Genomic DNA, 18113 nt, shown 5'->3' on the forward strand with positions numbered 1-18113 from the left:
CGTGGAATGAGGAGAACAAATAACAGTCACTCCTAACTTGTGAGCAGTACCCAGAGGTTTACAGGCTGCAAGTGAAATGTGGCACTTGATCTCTCACAGCTCTCTTTGCCAAAGGAGGTTCAGAAAGGTTACCTGACCTATCCCAGGTCACACAACAAGTTAATGAGAAAGCCCAAAATGCAAACTCAAATCTTCCAGGTCTCATGATCACACCCTATCAAGGCCCACTCTGATTTCCCTCTCAGCAAAAATGGCGATGGGAATTAGAGAGGGCCTGCTGACATCAGCCAAAGACCCTGGAGATATTCCAAGCAACACCCTCTTCCATGTGTCTCACATCCTTCAGGCCAGAAATAGGTAACCCTCAAAGCAGGGAGGGACGGGGGCAGCAGGATCCTGGGAAGCTCTCAACGAGCCCACCCAAGAAGCACCAAGAGAATATAAAAGGATGCAGCTGCTTTGAAAAAACAGTTTGGCAGTTTCCCCAAAAAGTTAGATATCGAATTACCACAGGACCCAGGAATTCTACTCTTAGGTATATACCCAAAAAAACTGAAAACACATGTTCCCACTAAAACTTATACACGAATATTCATAGCAGCATGATCATAATAGCAAAAAAAAAAAAAAAATGGGAACAACCCAAATGTCCATCAACAGATGACTAGATGAACAAAATGTGGCATGTCCATATGATGGAATATTACCCTGCCATAAAAAGGAGTCAAGTACTGATACATGCTCCAACATGGATGAACCTTATATGTATGCTAAGTGAAAGAAGCCCGTCACAGGAGGTCACATATTATAATTGCATTTATAAGTGATGTCCAGAATGGGCAAATCTATAGAGACAGAGGGTAGATCAGTGATGCCATGGAATTGGGAAGGGGGAAAATGGGAGGACTGCTTATGAATGGGCACAGAGTTTTTTATGGAATGATAAAAATGTTCTGGAATTAGATAGCGATGCCGGTTCTACAACATCGTGAATATAGTGAGAAACCACTGAATTGTATACTTTAAAGTGGTTAAAATGGCAGGTTTTATCTCAACTTTAAAAAAAAGAAGAAGCAGCAGCCCTAAGCCCCACCCTGGCTGGCTGCCCTAAAGGGGTGAGCTACCCCAGTGTCTGGCAGCCCTGGCCCCCCGCCAAAGAGCCAGGAACTCTGGCCACAGGCACACACGGCCCATTGGACTCCAGTTCCTTCCTCAGGAGGGATTTGGAGGATGGAAAGGGGTTGACAGAGAACAGGACTGTGGGTTAAGGAAGTAAAGGGAAGCATTAGAAGTATGAGAACATCCGGGAATAGCCTCCAAAGCCAAGGCAGGGCAAGGCAGGGCCCACAGGGAAGTCCAGAGGGGCCAGGGTAAGGACCAGCTCATACCTTGAGGTCCAGCCAAAGGAATTCCTACCCCCAGACTCAGAGTTGTTTAGATTTCTCACCAGAGCCCTTGAGGAAAGAATCACTTAACTCTTCTTTGGGGCCCATCAAGGGTGAGTATAAATGTGGGGTATATGTGAGTAGGCAAGTACCAGTGACTGAGGTATGTGACTGTCTGTGGGTATGTGAGTGGATATTAAGGTGTGTTGAACTTGAGTATGTGTGAGTGTCAGCTGTATGACTACTGGAGTGTGTGAAGTATGTGACTTCATATGGGTGTATGAATGGGTATTAGTATGTGTCAATGAGTGTGAGTGTGTGTTCATTTGTGAGCCGTGTGACTGTGTAAGTGTGAGCATATAAGACATGTGACTGTGTAGTGTGTGGGTGAGTATGGGGGTGTGTTTTATGTGAGTGAGCCAATGTGTGCAGGTGAGTGTGTGACGCGGGTTGCAGGTGGGTGAATACATATATGAGTGTGGCTGTATGTGGGCGCATGTATGTTCTCTTCAGAAAGCAGTAGCCAAAGCCATACCTTGAGAGCCACGGGGAAGAGCTCCCTCTGCCCCCCAAGTTTACTGGTGCACATCAGCCATCTCTACAGTGGAGCCCAGGTGGCAGGAGGCCCCTCAACAGCCCACAGCTCAGCCATAACATCAGTCCGATGGATCTTCTGATGCTTCCTTTCCTTCCTCCAGGAAAGCCGGACACACCCCATGGGAGAGCAGAGCTCATGTGAGTGACAAAAACATCATTAAGACTTGGAATCTGTCCTCCAGGACACCCTGGCCTGTTTGGGAGGAAGGGACAGTCCCAGGAGAAATCCATGGGGCTGAGGGATCCAGGAGAAGGGGATGTCTGAGCTGGGCCGACTACCAGGCAGGATGGAAATGGACGGAGATGGGGAAGGTACTCAAGCTGGGGGACATTCCTCGAAAGTCTGTTTACTGTGGCTAAGCAGGCACTGACAAGCTGGCCCAGGTATCACTCAGGCATCACTCTGTCTGCCAAAAAATAGACCCAAAGGTGTGAAGCAAAACGTTTCATCTTCTTCAAGGATGTTAAAAACGGAGACAGGCGCAACCAGAAACGCTTCTCCACACACTGGGCTCAGACTCACTACTAGTCTTAAAATAACAGAGTAAGAGCCCAGAAAGTCTTCCATTGCCCTCGTCTTTCTAAGGGAGGACCCAGATGGGCCCAGGGCATGGCATTGCCCACAGGCTCACAGGAGTTCCAGCGGCAGCCCGATGAGGGGAGCCACATCCCCATTACTGGGCCTGAACTCCAACTCCACCAGCTCAGCAGCCTCAGCTTTCCACACGACTTTGGCTGGTTCCAGGCTCAGAGCCTTGGGCAGGACTTCCCCAGGGTCTCTCCCCATAAAAGGATTTATGGTCTTTTGATTCAGAACCAGCTCAAATAAAACAGAATCCTATGAGCCTTGTCGTTCTTCTCTGCTACGTTGGAAGGAATGATGCCAGTCACCGCCCTGCTACTCGCCCAGCTACTCACCCCCCTCCCCGCACCCTGCAGAGCCTCCCCCCCCCCCGCCCCCAGCTAGTCCTGGTGCTGCAGCTTCTCTTATGAGCTTCAAAGGAGGCACTGTATGTGGGAACAACTGGCTTTCAGGCATTCCTTCACGCTGTGCTCAACCCCGCCAGCGCCCTGGGTGGAGGATGTGGTCACTCATGGCCAGATTCCACCCAGGGCCTTCTCATGTCCTCTTGGCTAAAGCCTTCATGACACGGCTCACTTGGACTATGAACCAGCACATGTCGCATCTACTGCTTCATTTGCTCAACCACAGGTCCTGAGTGATGCCGGCATGCAGGTTCCTGTGTTGGTCACCAGAATGTGAGCCCTGTTCTCAAGGGCTTTCACCCTAACATGTCAGTGGTCACCCTAATAACAATAATAGAATAAGAGCCACTTTCATCAAGCACCTACCACATGCCAAGCTCTAAGCTGGGATTTTTATATATACTGTCACTGAATCACACAACCTTAGAGGTGAACAACGATCAGCTCCACTTTATGGATTATAAAATGTGCCTCAGAAACATTAAGTAACTTGCTTAAGGTCACACAGTTGACAACACTGGAGACAGGTTTTAAAAGTAGTCTAGTGGACACAGAGCTGACCCCGACACCCTGATACCAGGCAGTCTCCCTAAGAATGTCCTTCTTATGGCACTCAGGGGTTGAGTTGATTTTTTAGGGGGAAGAGCTAACAGTAGTCATTCCACCTGCTACCTTGGCAGAGAAATACCCCTGCAAAACTATGATGAACCCCTCAGAGATCTCTGGAGTCCCAAGGACCATAGTTTAGGGGGCTCAAGTAGCTCCTCTGGCACCCGACTATGGCCGGTTTCGGTAACCCCTAAAATCCACTGGGTTTCTCTGCAGGTACAGTAGGTCTACATGACCTAGTCCTATTTTACAAAGGAAAAGAGCAAGGCCAGACATTGAAAGGTTAAGGCCAAAGTCACCTAAAAACATCCCAGAGATACGAATGGAAGCAGAGCTCGGGGCCCTGCCCACGGCCTACCTTCATTGTGAAGGTCTCCGGCAGGCTCTGTCCACTCCTGCTGGACTTCCCGGCGGTACACCACGTGTGTCCTCCCGCTGGCCTCCTTCTCCTGCTGCCCCCACTCCAAGGGCTCAATGAAGTAGTCAGTGCTGTCCGTACGAATGAGGCCCGCCTGAACCAGGAATGCAGTGAGCAGGAGGGAGAGGGGAGGGAAAAGAAGCATGAACACATGGCGCAGTGCAGGTGAGCAGTTGTGAATGCACACGTGTGTGACCACACGTATGCGGGCCCTCCTTCCAGGGCCTTAGGGAGCTCCGGCATCCTGAGGCAACTGGGAAGGGGTGAAAAGAGGCTGTGCAAGACAGCCCAAGGCCACCTCAAGCAAAGCAGATTCACTTTTACTGTGTTGTGCACTCATAGGGTTCCACGCAACATTTCATGTAAACAAAGGGTCCCGGCGCTTAAAGTGGGGGGATACGGAAAAGCCCTCGCCGTGAGAGCTATGCACACTCACCAGGGCACCACATTCCACCCCAAAGCACAACCACTATTATGCAGGTATGCCTTTACCTACAGTAGACAAGAGGGGAAAATCCTATTAGTAAAACTTAATTATCCCAAAAGTGGGAGCCGGTCCCCCACTCCAGTACAAAGTGCTTTTATTTCAGATTTAAAGCATGTCGTGTATGCAAGCCAGGGAGAGCAGCTGTTTGCTGACGCTAAACAAGCCAGGACAGTGCCCCAGGAGTGCACGCTCTGTTTTCAATCTAATTTTTTGCCTGCATCAAAATATTACCTTTTACGAAATCAAGTGTTGGCCTTGGAAATAAAAACATATAATCTTGGCCAAGCCCAGCCGATATGTTATTAGGTCACAATGAAGGCAGTAATCCCAGAGGCAATGAAATCTATAGCTAGATGTGTGTGAATGTGTATGTAGCTGCATAGTACCCCCTTCCCCCAACCCCCAGATGCACATGTCAGGTCTATAAAGTAGTAAGACCAACCCACCTACCACAGTGCCTGGAAAATAGTAGGCAATCCTTAACAAATATAATTTGTTGAATTCCTTCACTCCTTCAACAAATATCTATTGAGGGCCTACTGCATACCAGCACCGCTCCAGACACTGGCAATACAGCTGTGAACACAAAGCAGCGCATGAAGGAATCATTTTTATATATCTGTTGGAAACTTCCCCATCTGAAATAGCAGCCACTTCTCTTTAAAGCATCCACTTTATGAAACTAAACCCCACCAATTTTGCAGCCTCAGCTTGTTTTGAGATCGCTTCATAGGGAACGCCCTCCAAGACCTACAAGTGAGCACTCATCACTAAGTCTTTCAGCAGCAGCCAATCTTTTTCATGTCCCTTCCAGTTAGATCTGCTGATTAAACTGCAAACACCATTTTGGATCAAAACCAAGATGGCTGCCCTCTGTGCCTCATAAACAGACCCAATCGGGAGGCCAAAAACATTCTAGCAGAAAAATAGCAGCATTATACTGGAATAAGTTTGGGGCTTCCCAAGGTTACCGTTTCATGAGGAGACACTCAATTATATGCGAAAGTTCGGGTCTGCTTATTAAAATGTCAACTTCGAACCTTACATTGTGCACACCTCCTTTCATTCAAAGCACTTTTACTTTTCTACTTTTGCACTTGAAATGTGCCCAGGGCAGAGAAAAACAGATAAAGAAGGCCCAGCCTTTGGCTATGAGTTGCTCATCGTCTGGAGGGAGGGGCCCACAGAGGAGCAGACAGTGGCCGCATGTTGTGCTCGGTACTATCTATGGCAGGCATACCTGAAGGACAGGTATCCATCAGGCTCTCAGTTGCAATGGTCAGACATTCAACTTGAACCCTCTTGGTCCCAAGGGACGTATACTGGCCCGTGACAAACTATGGCAGGGGCAGGCACTGGAAGTGAGGAACCATTAGGGTGGCAGAAAAAAACCTACCTGAGCCAAAAGGGTTATGCCAAGTAGAGGACTAGGGAGGCATTTGTGCTCATGGGCAGAGGCTGAGCTTGGACCTGGATAAGTGATTGCCATATTGAAGAGCCTCTGCCACGGCAGCCCAGCAGAGGCCCCAAAGGAAGGCTCTCTTCCAAGGAGCACAAGGGCTGTGGGTCAGGAGGGCCTAGGGGATTCCCCCCCAAAGCTACTGCAGCTCTGCTGCCACAGGGGGTTATGAAGCAATTTTCAGCCAAGCCCTATGCCTATCCCATCCGTTTTTCCATACCCCTCTCTGATACCTAGGCGGACTGTTCCTACCCCATTCAAAGCCGAGTGAAGCAAGAGACCCTCACAACACAAATCAGAAGACCTGTGTTTCATCTAGGCAAAGGTACACAAACCCTGTTTCACCAAAGTCTGCAGCCTTTGCTGTCTCCGCCCATCACACCTCTGGAAGTGACCTGGCAGAAGAATTCTCCAGGCCAGGGACAGAGGGCCCCACTCAGCCATGCCTGCACACGTGGGCACCTCACATGGCCTTCTCCCATAATGAGATTAGTTAACCACCTGCACAAGGAAGATTCTTCAAAATCTGGCATTCCCTGACTCATTGCCCAATGATCTGATGTGGACTCCAGATCTCAGTGCCTCATATGAGGGATGCAGGCTCCAGAATAATCTGCATGGCACAGGGCTGGGCTGGAAGGCAGTGCCTTGCAATTGACCCCCCACGCCCCCACCCACGATCATGGATCACACAGACTTTGCAAGATTGCCATGCCTGTCCTAGCCTGAGGCCTCAATATCTCGACAACAGCCCCAGTTAGGGGACTTCTAACTTTTGCTTAAATGCCTTTAGTGACAGAGTGTTCATTCTCTCAAGATAAAACCTATTTGAGTAGGGACATTTATAATGTTTTATTGAGCTGAAACATACTTCCCTACATTCCACCCTTTATAAACAGTCTTACTGTCACTGATATTAATAACAATATCTGCCATCGATATTTATATGTTATTCCATCTTTAGAACAACCCTATGAAGTAACCACAGATATTAGACCCATTTCATGGATGAGGAAACAGAGGCTCAGAATGGTTAAGTAACTTGCGCAGCAAATAAGTGACAGCAACAGAACAAGAACCCAAGTGACTCTTAACCACTAGTCTACATTACCTCAGGCCATTCTTGGGCCCTGCTTCTGCCATTGGAGGCCTCTGGTCTGGTCTGACCTTGCAGAGCAAGCAGGATGTTCCCTTCCTACCTCTGGGCAAAGTGTTCTCATGGAAGCCAGTCTACCTCTCACCATAGCATGAGAATAAGGAGAGCCTTCCCACTCCCCAGGTGACCATCCCCCAGCCTGAAAGGATTCTCACCCTACACACCATCCTCCTCACACCCTGAGCACTCCTCCACCAGAAGGAGAAGTCCCAGGATTCCTGAGTCTGGTCCAGCCCCTACTCCCACAGGCCTCTCCTCAGAGAAGAGTTCAAGAATCCTATTTCCCCACCCCAGTTGACTGATTAGTACAAAGACACAAGCCCCAGAAAATAAGTTTTGAGCCTCTTTGTGACTGCAGGTCTCACCAGCCCCCACTCTGGGATCAAAGGCAGAACTTCCCCCCGTAATTTTCCTTGATCGTTTTTGTACATCATGGCTGGCCTTGACAGGCAATGCTTGTCCAGGCCTAGGAGATCCCTTGCTCTCTGAAACCCACCTTCTGGAGAGGAGATGGGAAGGCAGGCTCAGCCATCGATCAGATCAGGCAGCAGGCTGGGCCACTTCCACCCAAGCGGCCCTCAGTTTCCCCACCTACACTATGAAAGGTTTAGTCCACGATCCCCTCTAGCTCTGCCCTGACCAGGAAACCAGACCACACATAGGGCAAACAGACTGGCAACAGGAAATTTCTGGCTCTCCCTCCTCTCCAAATTCCTCCTGTCTCTCAACTTATGAGATGTTTATGTTTCTGAAAAGTGGTGGCTAATTTTAAAGCTCTACAATTAAATCTGATTTCTGTATAATCATGAAAGGGGAGAAAATAAGTTCTGGGAGGCTGGAAAAGAAATGTCAGCCCTATCTGCTTTCACCCGTATTCCTTTGGAAACAATAAATAAGTAGAAAATATATGCTAGAAAACTTCTTCATGCAATAAAAACAAAAACAAAAACAGCTGATCACATCCGATCGAGTTGCATATTATACAAGTCCTCAAGCATGTCTCCGAATGGGCGCTCTCCAATGCGCAGGCCTGGCCCCCCGAGCCAAGCTGTAGACCCTTTAATAAAACTGTTTCTGAGGGGCCTTTTCTGGGAGGTGAGTGGCTGATCAGGGGAACCTGTTTGACTTTTCCAATATGGCTGCAACATTGTTTTAAAGGTTGCAAAGGCACAGACCTCCGGGCCACGCTAATTGAGGGTTTCTAGTCCTGCTTCCCCTCTGGCAGGGGAAGTCCCGACATCTAGGGCGCAGCTCCAAGGCAAATGAAGGAAACAGAGTCACATGGTGCCATGGTGACTTAGTGATGCGGCAACAGGGAGGTAGGTGCTGGCTTAGAAATCACCTTGTGCCCTGCAGTGGGTCATAATTGAGCAAATTCAGTTAGTCACTGGTAGGTATCATCAGGGTAAGGTCCCAAATATTTGAAAAGATAACTGAAGCCATATTACTTTGGGATTAGTATGTATGTGTGTGTGTGTGTATAAATGTTTATTCTAAAATTGCATGTACTTGCATGTAAATTGGGAGGCAAGGGTACAATGAGCCAACAAAGTAACCTCCAGGGGAGCCTCCGGAATAGATCCCAGGGACGGGAACATGTGCCCTTGAATAATATGGAAGTCCAGGCTTGGACAAGGGCAGGGTTCCATCTGTGCTAAGTCAAGTGCAGAGGCAATGGGCAAGGACCCAGCCTGGGGTCCATGCAAGAGCAAGTAGCTTGGCTCTGAGAGGACAGCTGCAGGTCGTCTGGGAATGGGGGATCCTGAGCCCCCTTGCTGCACCCTCAGATTTGCTAACCTTTTTCAAATGCCTAGAAGGAAAGAGCATTTCAATATGGTGACTCCAGTGGAAGCAGCTGAGGGATAGGCCAGGTCTCCCCTTCCTTCCCCTTCTAAGGCTGGGCTATGTGGGGCCTCCCAGAGGAGAAAGGAGCAGACCAGGCCGCCTCCAACCCAAGGAGAGCACATTCTCGGGCATGAACCTGTTCTGGAAATTTCATTACAAGGTATTACTGCCAGCTGCGCTGTCTCAGGTTCTAGGGTTCCAACAAATTCAGTTTGAAACCGTTCCACTGTAGGAAATGAAAGAAAACCCAGCAAGTGGAGGCTGGGATAATGCACACCACTGGGAGCACAAATCAGAAACGGCTTCCACCAGTTTTACCCCAACCCAGCAACCCACTTCTATCCTTAGCCACTGCCACCGTGCTCCCTCCCTAGACCCCTCCCTAGACCAAATCACCTGCTCTAACCTTGGAAACCCTGACCGCAGCCATCTGCTTCCCTTCCACCGCCATCCTGCTCACCTAACTCTAGCACTCTGGCTCCAGTTGTTATTAAACTTCGTAGAGACCTCTAATGTGTGACCCTACCACTTTATAACTGTCAATCCTCACCCCACTGAGTCCTCACTTCCCTCCTCACCACCTTGGACTTCTTGGTGTATAATAATTCTTATTCGAACATTCATAACTCTCTCCCCACTGTCCCCTCCACCCTACTCTTCCAGAGAAGCCTCTACCCTGGTTCAACCCAACCAGGCAACCACTCCATGTCCACACACTGATGGGAAAACACACGTTGCCCACTGGCCTCACTTGAAATCAGCGGCCATAATTCTCACATAGCATGATGCTGGGGATTCTGCTGCACCTCCCAGTTGTGTCTGTGTTCCACTTCTCCCGATGGCTTAGAGTTCCAACACTGCCCCACCCTCACCCTCTCCTGCTTTCAAGGAGAAAACAGACACCATCAGGCGGGCTCTCCCTTAAACTCCCACCACCCTATAAACTCCCACCACCCTATAAACTCCCACTACCCTATAAACTCCCACTGCTATGCTCTTCTTCTCCTTCTGCGACACCCAGTGCTCAAAATCACCTCCCTCTCATCTCCTCAAGGACTTAGCTCAAGCAATTAGTACCCTTCTTTCCAACATCACAATGCTCCCTCTCCTCGATCATTCTCACTGACACATAGGTACAGTCAGGGATTCCCCATCTGTGAAATTCCCTCCCTCTCCCCTACCCTAGTCCAGCCCAGCCCAGCGCAGCCCAGCTATTGCTAGGTCTCTGCTCTACAGAAGAATGAGTTGTCCACACTCACTGCCTCTACCTCCAAGCCTCATACCTCCCCTCTCCCCACCCAACAGGGGCTTCTAGAGCCACCACTTCCCAGAAACTGCTCTCATCAGGGCCACCCATGACTACATGTGGCCAGAGACAGCAATCATTTCTTTGTCCGGATCTTGCTCAGCTCCCCCAGTCACAGATGCTCTGCGGGGATTTCCCCCTGATCCCATGCTTTAAACACCTATTTGCTGACAACTCCCAAATTCCATCCCCAGCCCTTATCTACCCCCTTCCCAGAATTCATGTCGGATTGTCCAACAGCCTCCTCAGTGTAGACCCTGGACCTCCATGGAGCACCTCAAACTTTAAAGCAGACCTATGCCTCCCTTGCCATCCCCATCCCAGCAAATGGCACCATAATGTTTCTTTTTACTCAAGCCAAAAATCGAGGACAGAGGTGTGCCCAGGGTTCTGTTGAAGACAGTTCAACTGGGTTGTTGTCTCTGATTCATGACAAGTGTGAGGGGCCCAACTAATACCCCCATACCCTGGGACCACTCCTGTCAGGACTTCGAGGTAGCCCAGATCCCTTCCTACCTCAGTATGTCCTTAGGTCTTCAAGAAGCATCTACTGCTGGCTAGGCCTGATGGGACTGGGGTGTGCAAAAAGACATGAGACCAGCCTCTATTCTCCTGATAAGGGACTTGTATCTAGAATATATAGAGAACTCTTACAACCCAATAAGAAGAAGACAAACAACCCAATATTAAAATGGGAAAAGGATCTGAGTAAACATTTCTCTAAGGAAGACATACAAATGGGCCAACAAGCACATGACGAGATGTTTGAAATCATTGACCCAAATGCAAATCAAAACCACAATGAGCTATCCCTGCATACCAATTAGGACGGCTAGAATCACAAAGTCAGACGATAACAAGTATTGACAAGGATGTAGAGAAAATGAAACCCTTGTATATTGCTGGTGGGAATGTAAAGTGATATAGACAGTTTGGAAAACAGTCCTGTGGCTCCTCAAAATATCAAATGGATTTACCATATGACCAAGCAATCCCACTCCTTGGTATATACTCAAGAGAAATGAACATATGTGCACACAAAAAACTTTTACACAAATGTTTACTACAGCACTGCTCGCTAGAGCCAAAACGTGGAAACAACCCAAATGTCCATCAGCTGATGAACGGATAAACAAAATGTGGTATATTACACCAGGAAATATTATTCTGTTGTGAAAAGGAATGAAGAACTGATATATGCTAATAATATGGATGAATCTTGGAAACATGCTAACTGAAAGAAGCCAGTCACCAAAAGCTACATATTATGCGAGTCCATTTATATGAAATGTCCAAAATAGGGAAATCTATAGAGACAAAGAGTAGACGTGTGGTTGCTGGGCTGGGGTAATAGATTACGGGGTTTATAGCTAAAGGGCACAGGGCTTCTTTTTGAGATAGTGGAAATGTTCCAAAATTAAATGCAGTAATAATTACATAACTCTGTGCATATGATAAAAATTCGTTAAGTCATACATTTTAAATATGCAAATTGCATAGCATGTGAATTATATATGAACAAAGCTGTGAGAAAAGATGACATACGCACCGGGAGATGAGAGACACGCATGAAGATGACACATATGCATGGAAACGAGAGATGTACGTGCACCAAGGTGACACACGCATGAAGATGACACACACACATGCACGGAGACAACACACACAGAGATACCACCTGCGCGGGCAGCCAACAGACACACACACAAGGAGCACAGGCGGCCCACTACCACGAAAGCATGAGTCTGCATGGCTGGGATGAAAGCCTGCGGATGCTGAGACTCCATATAATTCAAACCTGATGGGGAAGCCACAAGCCACAGGAGCTCTGCTGGAGACTGGGCTGCCAGGGCCTGGGCCCAAGCCAGGGAAAGTCTGAAAGCTGATTCATCCCAAGCTGCAGCCTTGGGACAGGCAAGAGCACGAGCCCTTGGAGGACGGAGTTGAGAATTGTCAGGCTTGTCCTCAACTGGCACACCTGCCATGACCCACATGGGCAGCATCAGAACCCCTAGAACAGGCTAAAGACTCACAAGAAACATGAGGAAGTAGGTCCCAGACCCTGGGAGGAACTGGGTGAAAGGCTACTGAGGTCTTGCTGGGCCCAGCCCGTTTGCAGCAAGAATCCTTCTCAGAGGAGAAGCAATGTGGTACGTGCGGTGGGTCAATGCAGAGACCACAGAGCCAGAATCGGGGCTCTGCTACTCTCAGACCGTGTCATCTTGGCAAGTTATTAACATTCCTCTGCTTCAGGATTACAACACATCTATCTTCTGAGAAATATACATAAAACACTTAGACTGGTCCGACCCGGAAGCAAGGATTATGCATGTGTTTGTGTCTGCTGCCATGTGATCTTCAAAGAGTGCTTTGCGCCCTGCTGGCGCATGAAGGGAGCCTGTGGGTTTAGTGCTGGGAGCAGCACGCTAGAACCACAAGACGGCTTGTCTCTAACTCCTGGCTCCAGTGTGACCGAGCTTTGACCTGCTTAGATCCCCTGCCTGTAACCAGGAAGAAACCCCTGAGGAAAAAAAAAAAACAAAACTAAACAAAAAAAAAAAAAAACAGTGATTAAGCATCCTGAAGGGGAAAAGTCTTTACCAAGAGAACTGGCTAGCTTGGGATAATTTAAAGGTGAGAAAGAGAATGTGCCAACGAACATCCATAAACTGTAAAAAGGATAAACAAAATGTGGTATATCATACAATGAAATATTATTTAGCCATAAAAAGGAATGAAATACTGATATATGCTATAACATGGATGAATCTTGAAACTATTTTGCTAAATGAGAGAAGTTGGTCACCTGTCAGAGAGTTGTCTCTGAGAGGTGAAATTGTAGGCAATTCCCTCTCTTTAAACTTTTAGGTCTTTTCTAACTTTTTTATAATTCCCCTGTCTGAAAAGGAAAGCCAGTCCCACACAGAATGTCTGCCTGCTACAATGAGTAAGTCATAACTGGATAACAATTATTTTTAAACGAAGTTTTAAAAAGAAACAAACAACATGTGACTCTCTTCTGTCATCCAAGCTCCCTGCAAAGTGGTGTAGAGGCTGCTTAGGCTCCACGCCAGCGCAGGTCTCCCCAGCTGGTGATGCAGACCCTCTCCACGCCTCAGTTTCCACATCTGAAGCCAAAGAGCTGCTGGGAGCAGGGAATGAAACAATGAAGGGGAATGCCGCTCCTGAGGCCGGGCCCACAGCAGGGTGGTGGCCTTTTCTTTCCTTCTTCCTTCAACCTGCCTCTCCCGGTCCCCCATGAAGTGACCCCAAGTTTCCCATCGAACCCATAACAGACTTTTCCAGGAGGCTACGGCTGTGGGTCTCACCCCTGGATCCCCATTAGGATCTCCTGGGAGATTTGCAGAACTTCTGACACCTAGGCCGCACCCCAGACCAATGAATCAAATCTCGGTGAGTGGGGCCCAGGAATTAGGATTTTCTCAAAAGTGGCTTCGGTGATTCTAATGCACAGCCAAGGCTGGGAACCAATGATCTAGACCCTGGAAACTTCCAAACAATGGAATGGTACTCAAAGGAAGTGACCATCCATGTTTCACAGAGAGTACAAGCAGCATGGAGTGTCGGACCAGAACGAGTTCATCATAATGCAGGAAATGGGCGAGAAAGACAGAGAGGGAATAGGAGGACAAAGTGTGTGCCCTGGCCGAGGCAGGGGGCAGTGTCTGGAGAGGCTTGCTACTTACCGCGTACCTCTCCCGTCGCGAGCATCCCCTGCGCACGTATGACCAAGGATCATCTGGACCACACATGATCTGTGGCTTATGTGCTTTCTTAGGACCTGACCACTTTCTCCCCTCAAGGTGCAACTCCGCTATGAGTGAAGAATAATTTGACAAAATTGCCTTGAATGAAGTGGGGGTCTAGAAGGTAGGGGAAGTTGGCAGTGACCTGATCGGTGGCCAGTGGTAAGTCAATGCTGCCATGGCCACTCCAGCTGGGATGACCCCAGGCCAGTACCTCTGTGATGATGCTAATGATGATGAGGATGAAAGCAGTGACTGAGTCTGTCCTCTGGCCCCTGGAGAACACAGTTGCTAAGGTCTTCAGGTTTGGCGAGTGCTCTAAAGGGAAGCTGCTCACTTTGTATGAGCCCCCGTCCCCAGCGGCACAGGTGCTGGCCCAGGGGCAGGGCATCACACAGCAGGCATCAGAAACTCCCCTTCTGCCACAAGCCCCGCCCTGGAGCCCAGCCAGAGTCAGGGGCAGACCTTGCCAGGCTGGCAGCCACCCCCAGTTTCCATTCCTCATGCCCAAAAGCCATGAGGCTCTGAGGCTTCCCCCTCTGTCACCACCACAGCCCACCAAGCTTGGGCTGGGAGCTCTGCCTGGCTCCCTGCTTGGCCCGGAGCTTTGGCAGTGGTGGCTGCTTCAGGACGAGGAGACAGGAAGCAGTCCTCTCATGCCAGAGGGTGGTGTGGCTGCCAGGCCCTGAGCTGAGAAACAGCCCCCTGCATCAAAGCCCTGAAGTCTGAACCCTACAGCTCAGAAGCAAGCCAGCTAACAATGGGGCAGCTCTAGACAAAAAACACAGCCAGTCCCGCCCACAGCTGAGGGCCAGCCCCCAGCAGGCCACTTGTCCCAGCCAGGCCTCCCCTCCGATCCATCATCATCAGCCTGGCCCAGAGGAATGCTGACTTGGTTTTAAACAATGCCTCCCCCAGAAGAGATCATGCTTGTAAAATGTCTCCAGCTGAGTCTGACACGTGGCAGGTCTGTAATAAGCGATAAATGAGAGCTGTGTGATGGCGGGGTGAAGGTTCCGTACAGAAGTGGGTGAGCATGGGAGGGTGGAAAGCCGAGAACCTGACCACCTGAATTCCTGTGTCAGGCCCAGCTCTAATGAGTGACTCCTGACAACACAGGCCCTCAGGCATCTCCGCCTCCTCTGCACAATGGGGAAGAGCACACCAATAGCTACCAACAAATGAGCCGCGGACTGGATGGCCTTAATCCTGCTCGGCGCAGCACCATCAGCACGTTTCCCAGACTTCTTAGAACTCAGACCCTTCACCAAAGCTCGTCTGTGCTGTGCTAAGGCCCGTCAGTCACTAACGATGCCAACATCCCAGCCACTCGGGCCATTCGCCAGGTCCCCAACTCGCATTACGTGTTTATATGCATCTCTGCAATCTTGCCCCTCCTAAAACTCTGTCTGCAATACTATTCAACTACTCATTTATTCATCCATCAGATATTTACTGAGCGGACCCTGTTCTAGGTGCTGGGGACACAGCCAAAAATTCCGCCTCACCTGAAGCTAACATTCTGCCAAAGGATGAGACAGGCAGTCAATAAGCAAAAATATGGCATACCACATGGAAATAGTCATGGAGAAAAATTAAGCAGAAGAAAGAACTGAGAGTTGAAATTTTAAATAAGGGAGGCAGGGAAGATGTCATTAAGAAGGCGACATCTGAGCAAAGGCCTGAGGGAGGTGAGGGGCAGGTGCTGGCAGCATCTGAGGAAGGGGCAAAGAGGTCACAGGAGGACCAGGAGGAGAGGTGACGACCAGGGCCTGCTCCCCGAGGAATATTGTGGGGGGACCTGGATTTAACAAGACTGTTTGGCTGCCGCTGGTGAAGAGATGGCAGAGGGCCAGGAAGGAAGCTGGGAGATCACTTAAGGAGGCCAGGACCATCACCCCAGAGAAAGAGAGGGTGGCTTCAGACCACCCCAGCACTTACTCGTGTCAAGCTCTGTTTGTTTTCCTTTTATAATTATTAGCAATAAAAATCCCCCCACCATAGCCACATGGGACTGCTCTGTACCTGGAACCATGGGTGTTCATGTGGCCCCCAGACCCTGGCCTCTGCTGTGAGTTCTGCCAGGAATGCCCTTCCTGTCCTGCTCAAATGCCACCCCATCATCAGTCCCCCTTCCACGCCCCTAGTGGCTCCTGGCAGGTGATCTATCCCCATCCAGGTATGTTTGTCTGTCCCTCTTCTAGCTTGTTCTACTAGTAGGACAAGTATTGATCCACACCATGTGACCAACTTCAGATCAAAACCACATTAAATAAGTATTCTAGGGGCCAAGCTCCCAAAACAAACTCCCTTGGGCATATGGCCCTTAATGAGAGATCTGTTTTCCCACAAAATACGGCCGTGGCTTAGGGGGCAGCATGTTTTACCTAGAGCCTCCCCATCCAGAGGCTATGAATTATGAGGTGCCAAAATATCAAGTACTCAACGCACCCAGGCCAGCAGCCTGCTGGGCTACAGAACACAAGGCCCCTTTGGGCTGGAGGAGCTAATTTGGAGTGTGGCTCCTGCCAGTCTCAAGGGGCGGAAATGAACCTCTGCCGTGGGCCAGGAGTGGCTTGGGAGTACGGGTGTTTTCTGTACAGATCAAAGGTAAAGATCTTTGGTTGGCTTAAAAAGCAAAGGCTGACAAAAGCTTCAAGCAGCCCATTGGAAACAGGGGTTTGCATTCAGACAACCATGTCCTGACAAACGTTCGCACCTTAAAGGTTTCTCTAAAAGGGGCCTGTTCAGCTGTGTTACAGAAAGCAGAAGAAAATGAGACTGCAGGGTTTTCAATGTTCCATGACAAGTAATGTGGACATAACAGCAGCCCAGTGCCCTGTAATATTTTGAAAATGGATTAAACAGCGGCAATGCTGACTTGGGACTAAGAAACACTAGAGGTTCCATTTGAGCTTGAAGTCCCGCTAACTAGGCTATTGACATTTGTTTTTTCTTAGTTGGTTTCCCAGTTTCAGGAAAACAATGACCCTCACAGTTACTCCCATAAACACCTCCACCTGGGATCCAGGCCCAAGGACTCCCAGGGCACCCCCCACAGGACAACCACTGGACCGATCACTTTAGTATTCACTCTCTGAAGCTGTGGCCAGACCACTGCATCACTGGCCACCACACAGTTTATGACCTTGAGTTACTATTCGTTCACTTTTACTCGGTCCTTTTCCACTGACTCAGGAGAGGCTGCGTGAGATAGTGAGGGGAGCACTGGATTGGGAGTCAGGCCCCCAGACCACCCCCACCGCCACCCAACAATCACCCACTGCATGACCCTGGGTGAGCCTCTTCCCTTCCCTGAGCCTCAGCTTCCTGGTCTGGAAACTGAAGAGGGGACCAAGGGGCCTCCACAGCCTCTCCAGCCATAGCTATACACACTGAAGCCAAAGGCAGGGGGAGGTGTGGAAATGACACTGAGCTGGGATGATCAGAGGTTATCAGAACGCGAGGATCATTTGTGCTGACAAGGAGTTCCTTGGAGCTGCCAGAGATGAGGCCGCCTGCAGGTGTTACTATTATTGTTGTTGTTGTTTCTAAGGCTTTTAAGGCAGGGCAAGACCCACGTGCTAAAAACAGAACGCTGGGCCTGGCAAACAGTTTGGGAACTTCCCATCGCAGGATCTTGGGAAGGCAAAAGTTCCCTGGGTCCTCACCAAAGGCCCGCCCTCGGCCTCTACCACACGGAGGCCGGGGGGCAGATGGAAGGCAAGTGCAGTCCCCACCACACCAGGCCGCCAGCTAGCCTGAAGATGCCAAGGAAGAAAAATAAAATGTGCCCCCAGCCCTCACTGGAAAGAGGCACCTGGGAGGCCGGCTCTGCTCAAGAGGATGGGCAGTGAGGTGATATCCAGCTTTATTCCGTATCATAAATAAGTTACTAATTCAAAGCAGACAGTGAGACACAGCTGTGGGGAGACTAGGGAGGTGAAACTGCAGAGTCAGACCACCTCGAGGACTGGAAACCCACTAGGACCCAGACCCTGGAAGTCCACTCAGAGGCCCAGACAGGCTGGGACCTTCCGGGAAGCAAGAACAACACTAGACTAGGCCACCGGCGTTCTGGAAATGGACCTACTGTG

The 18113-nt window shown here is 49.5% G+C and overlaps 1 protein-coding gene across 8 annotated transcripts in view; it reads right to left on the reverse strand.

Annotated features, from left to right (window-relative positions):
- ADAMTS14 (ADAM metallopeptidase with thrombospondin type 1 motif 14) overlaps positions 1 to 18113 on the reverse strand; it is a 74265-nt gene that overhangs the window by 44871 nt on the left and 11281 nt on the right. For 7 of the 8 annotated variants that reach the window (XM_016121067.2, XM_016121065.2, XM_016121066.2 and 4 more), the window contains exon 3: positions 3937 to 4090. The exons of the other annotated variant lie outside the window; for it this stretch is intronic. In XM_016121067.2, the coding sequence (XP_015976553.2) occupies positions 3937 to 4090 (154 nt within the window). The remainder of the gene's footprint in view (positions 1 to 3936; positions 4091 to 18113) is intronic. 8 annotated transcript variants of the gene reach the window in all.

The sequence above is a fragment of the Rousettus aegyptiacus genome, unplaced genomic scaffold (assembly GCF_014176215.1).
Source record: "Rousettus aegyptiacus isolate mRouAeg1 unplaced genomic scaffold, mRouAeg1.p scaffold_m13_p_6, whole genome shotgun sequence".
Classification (NCBI taxonomy): Eukaryota; Metazoa; Chordata; class Mammalia; order Chiroptera; family Pteropodidae; genus Rousettus; species Rousettus aegyptiacus.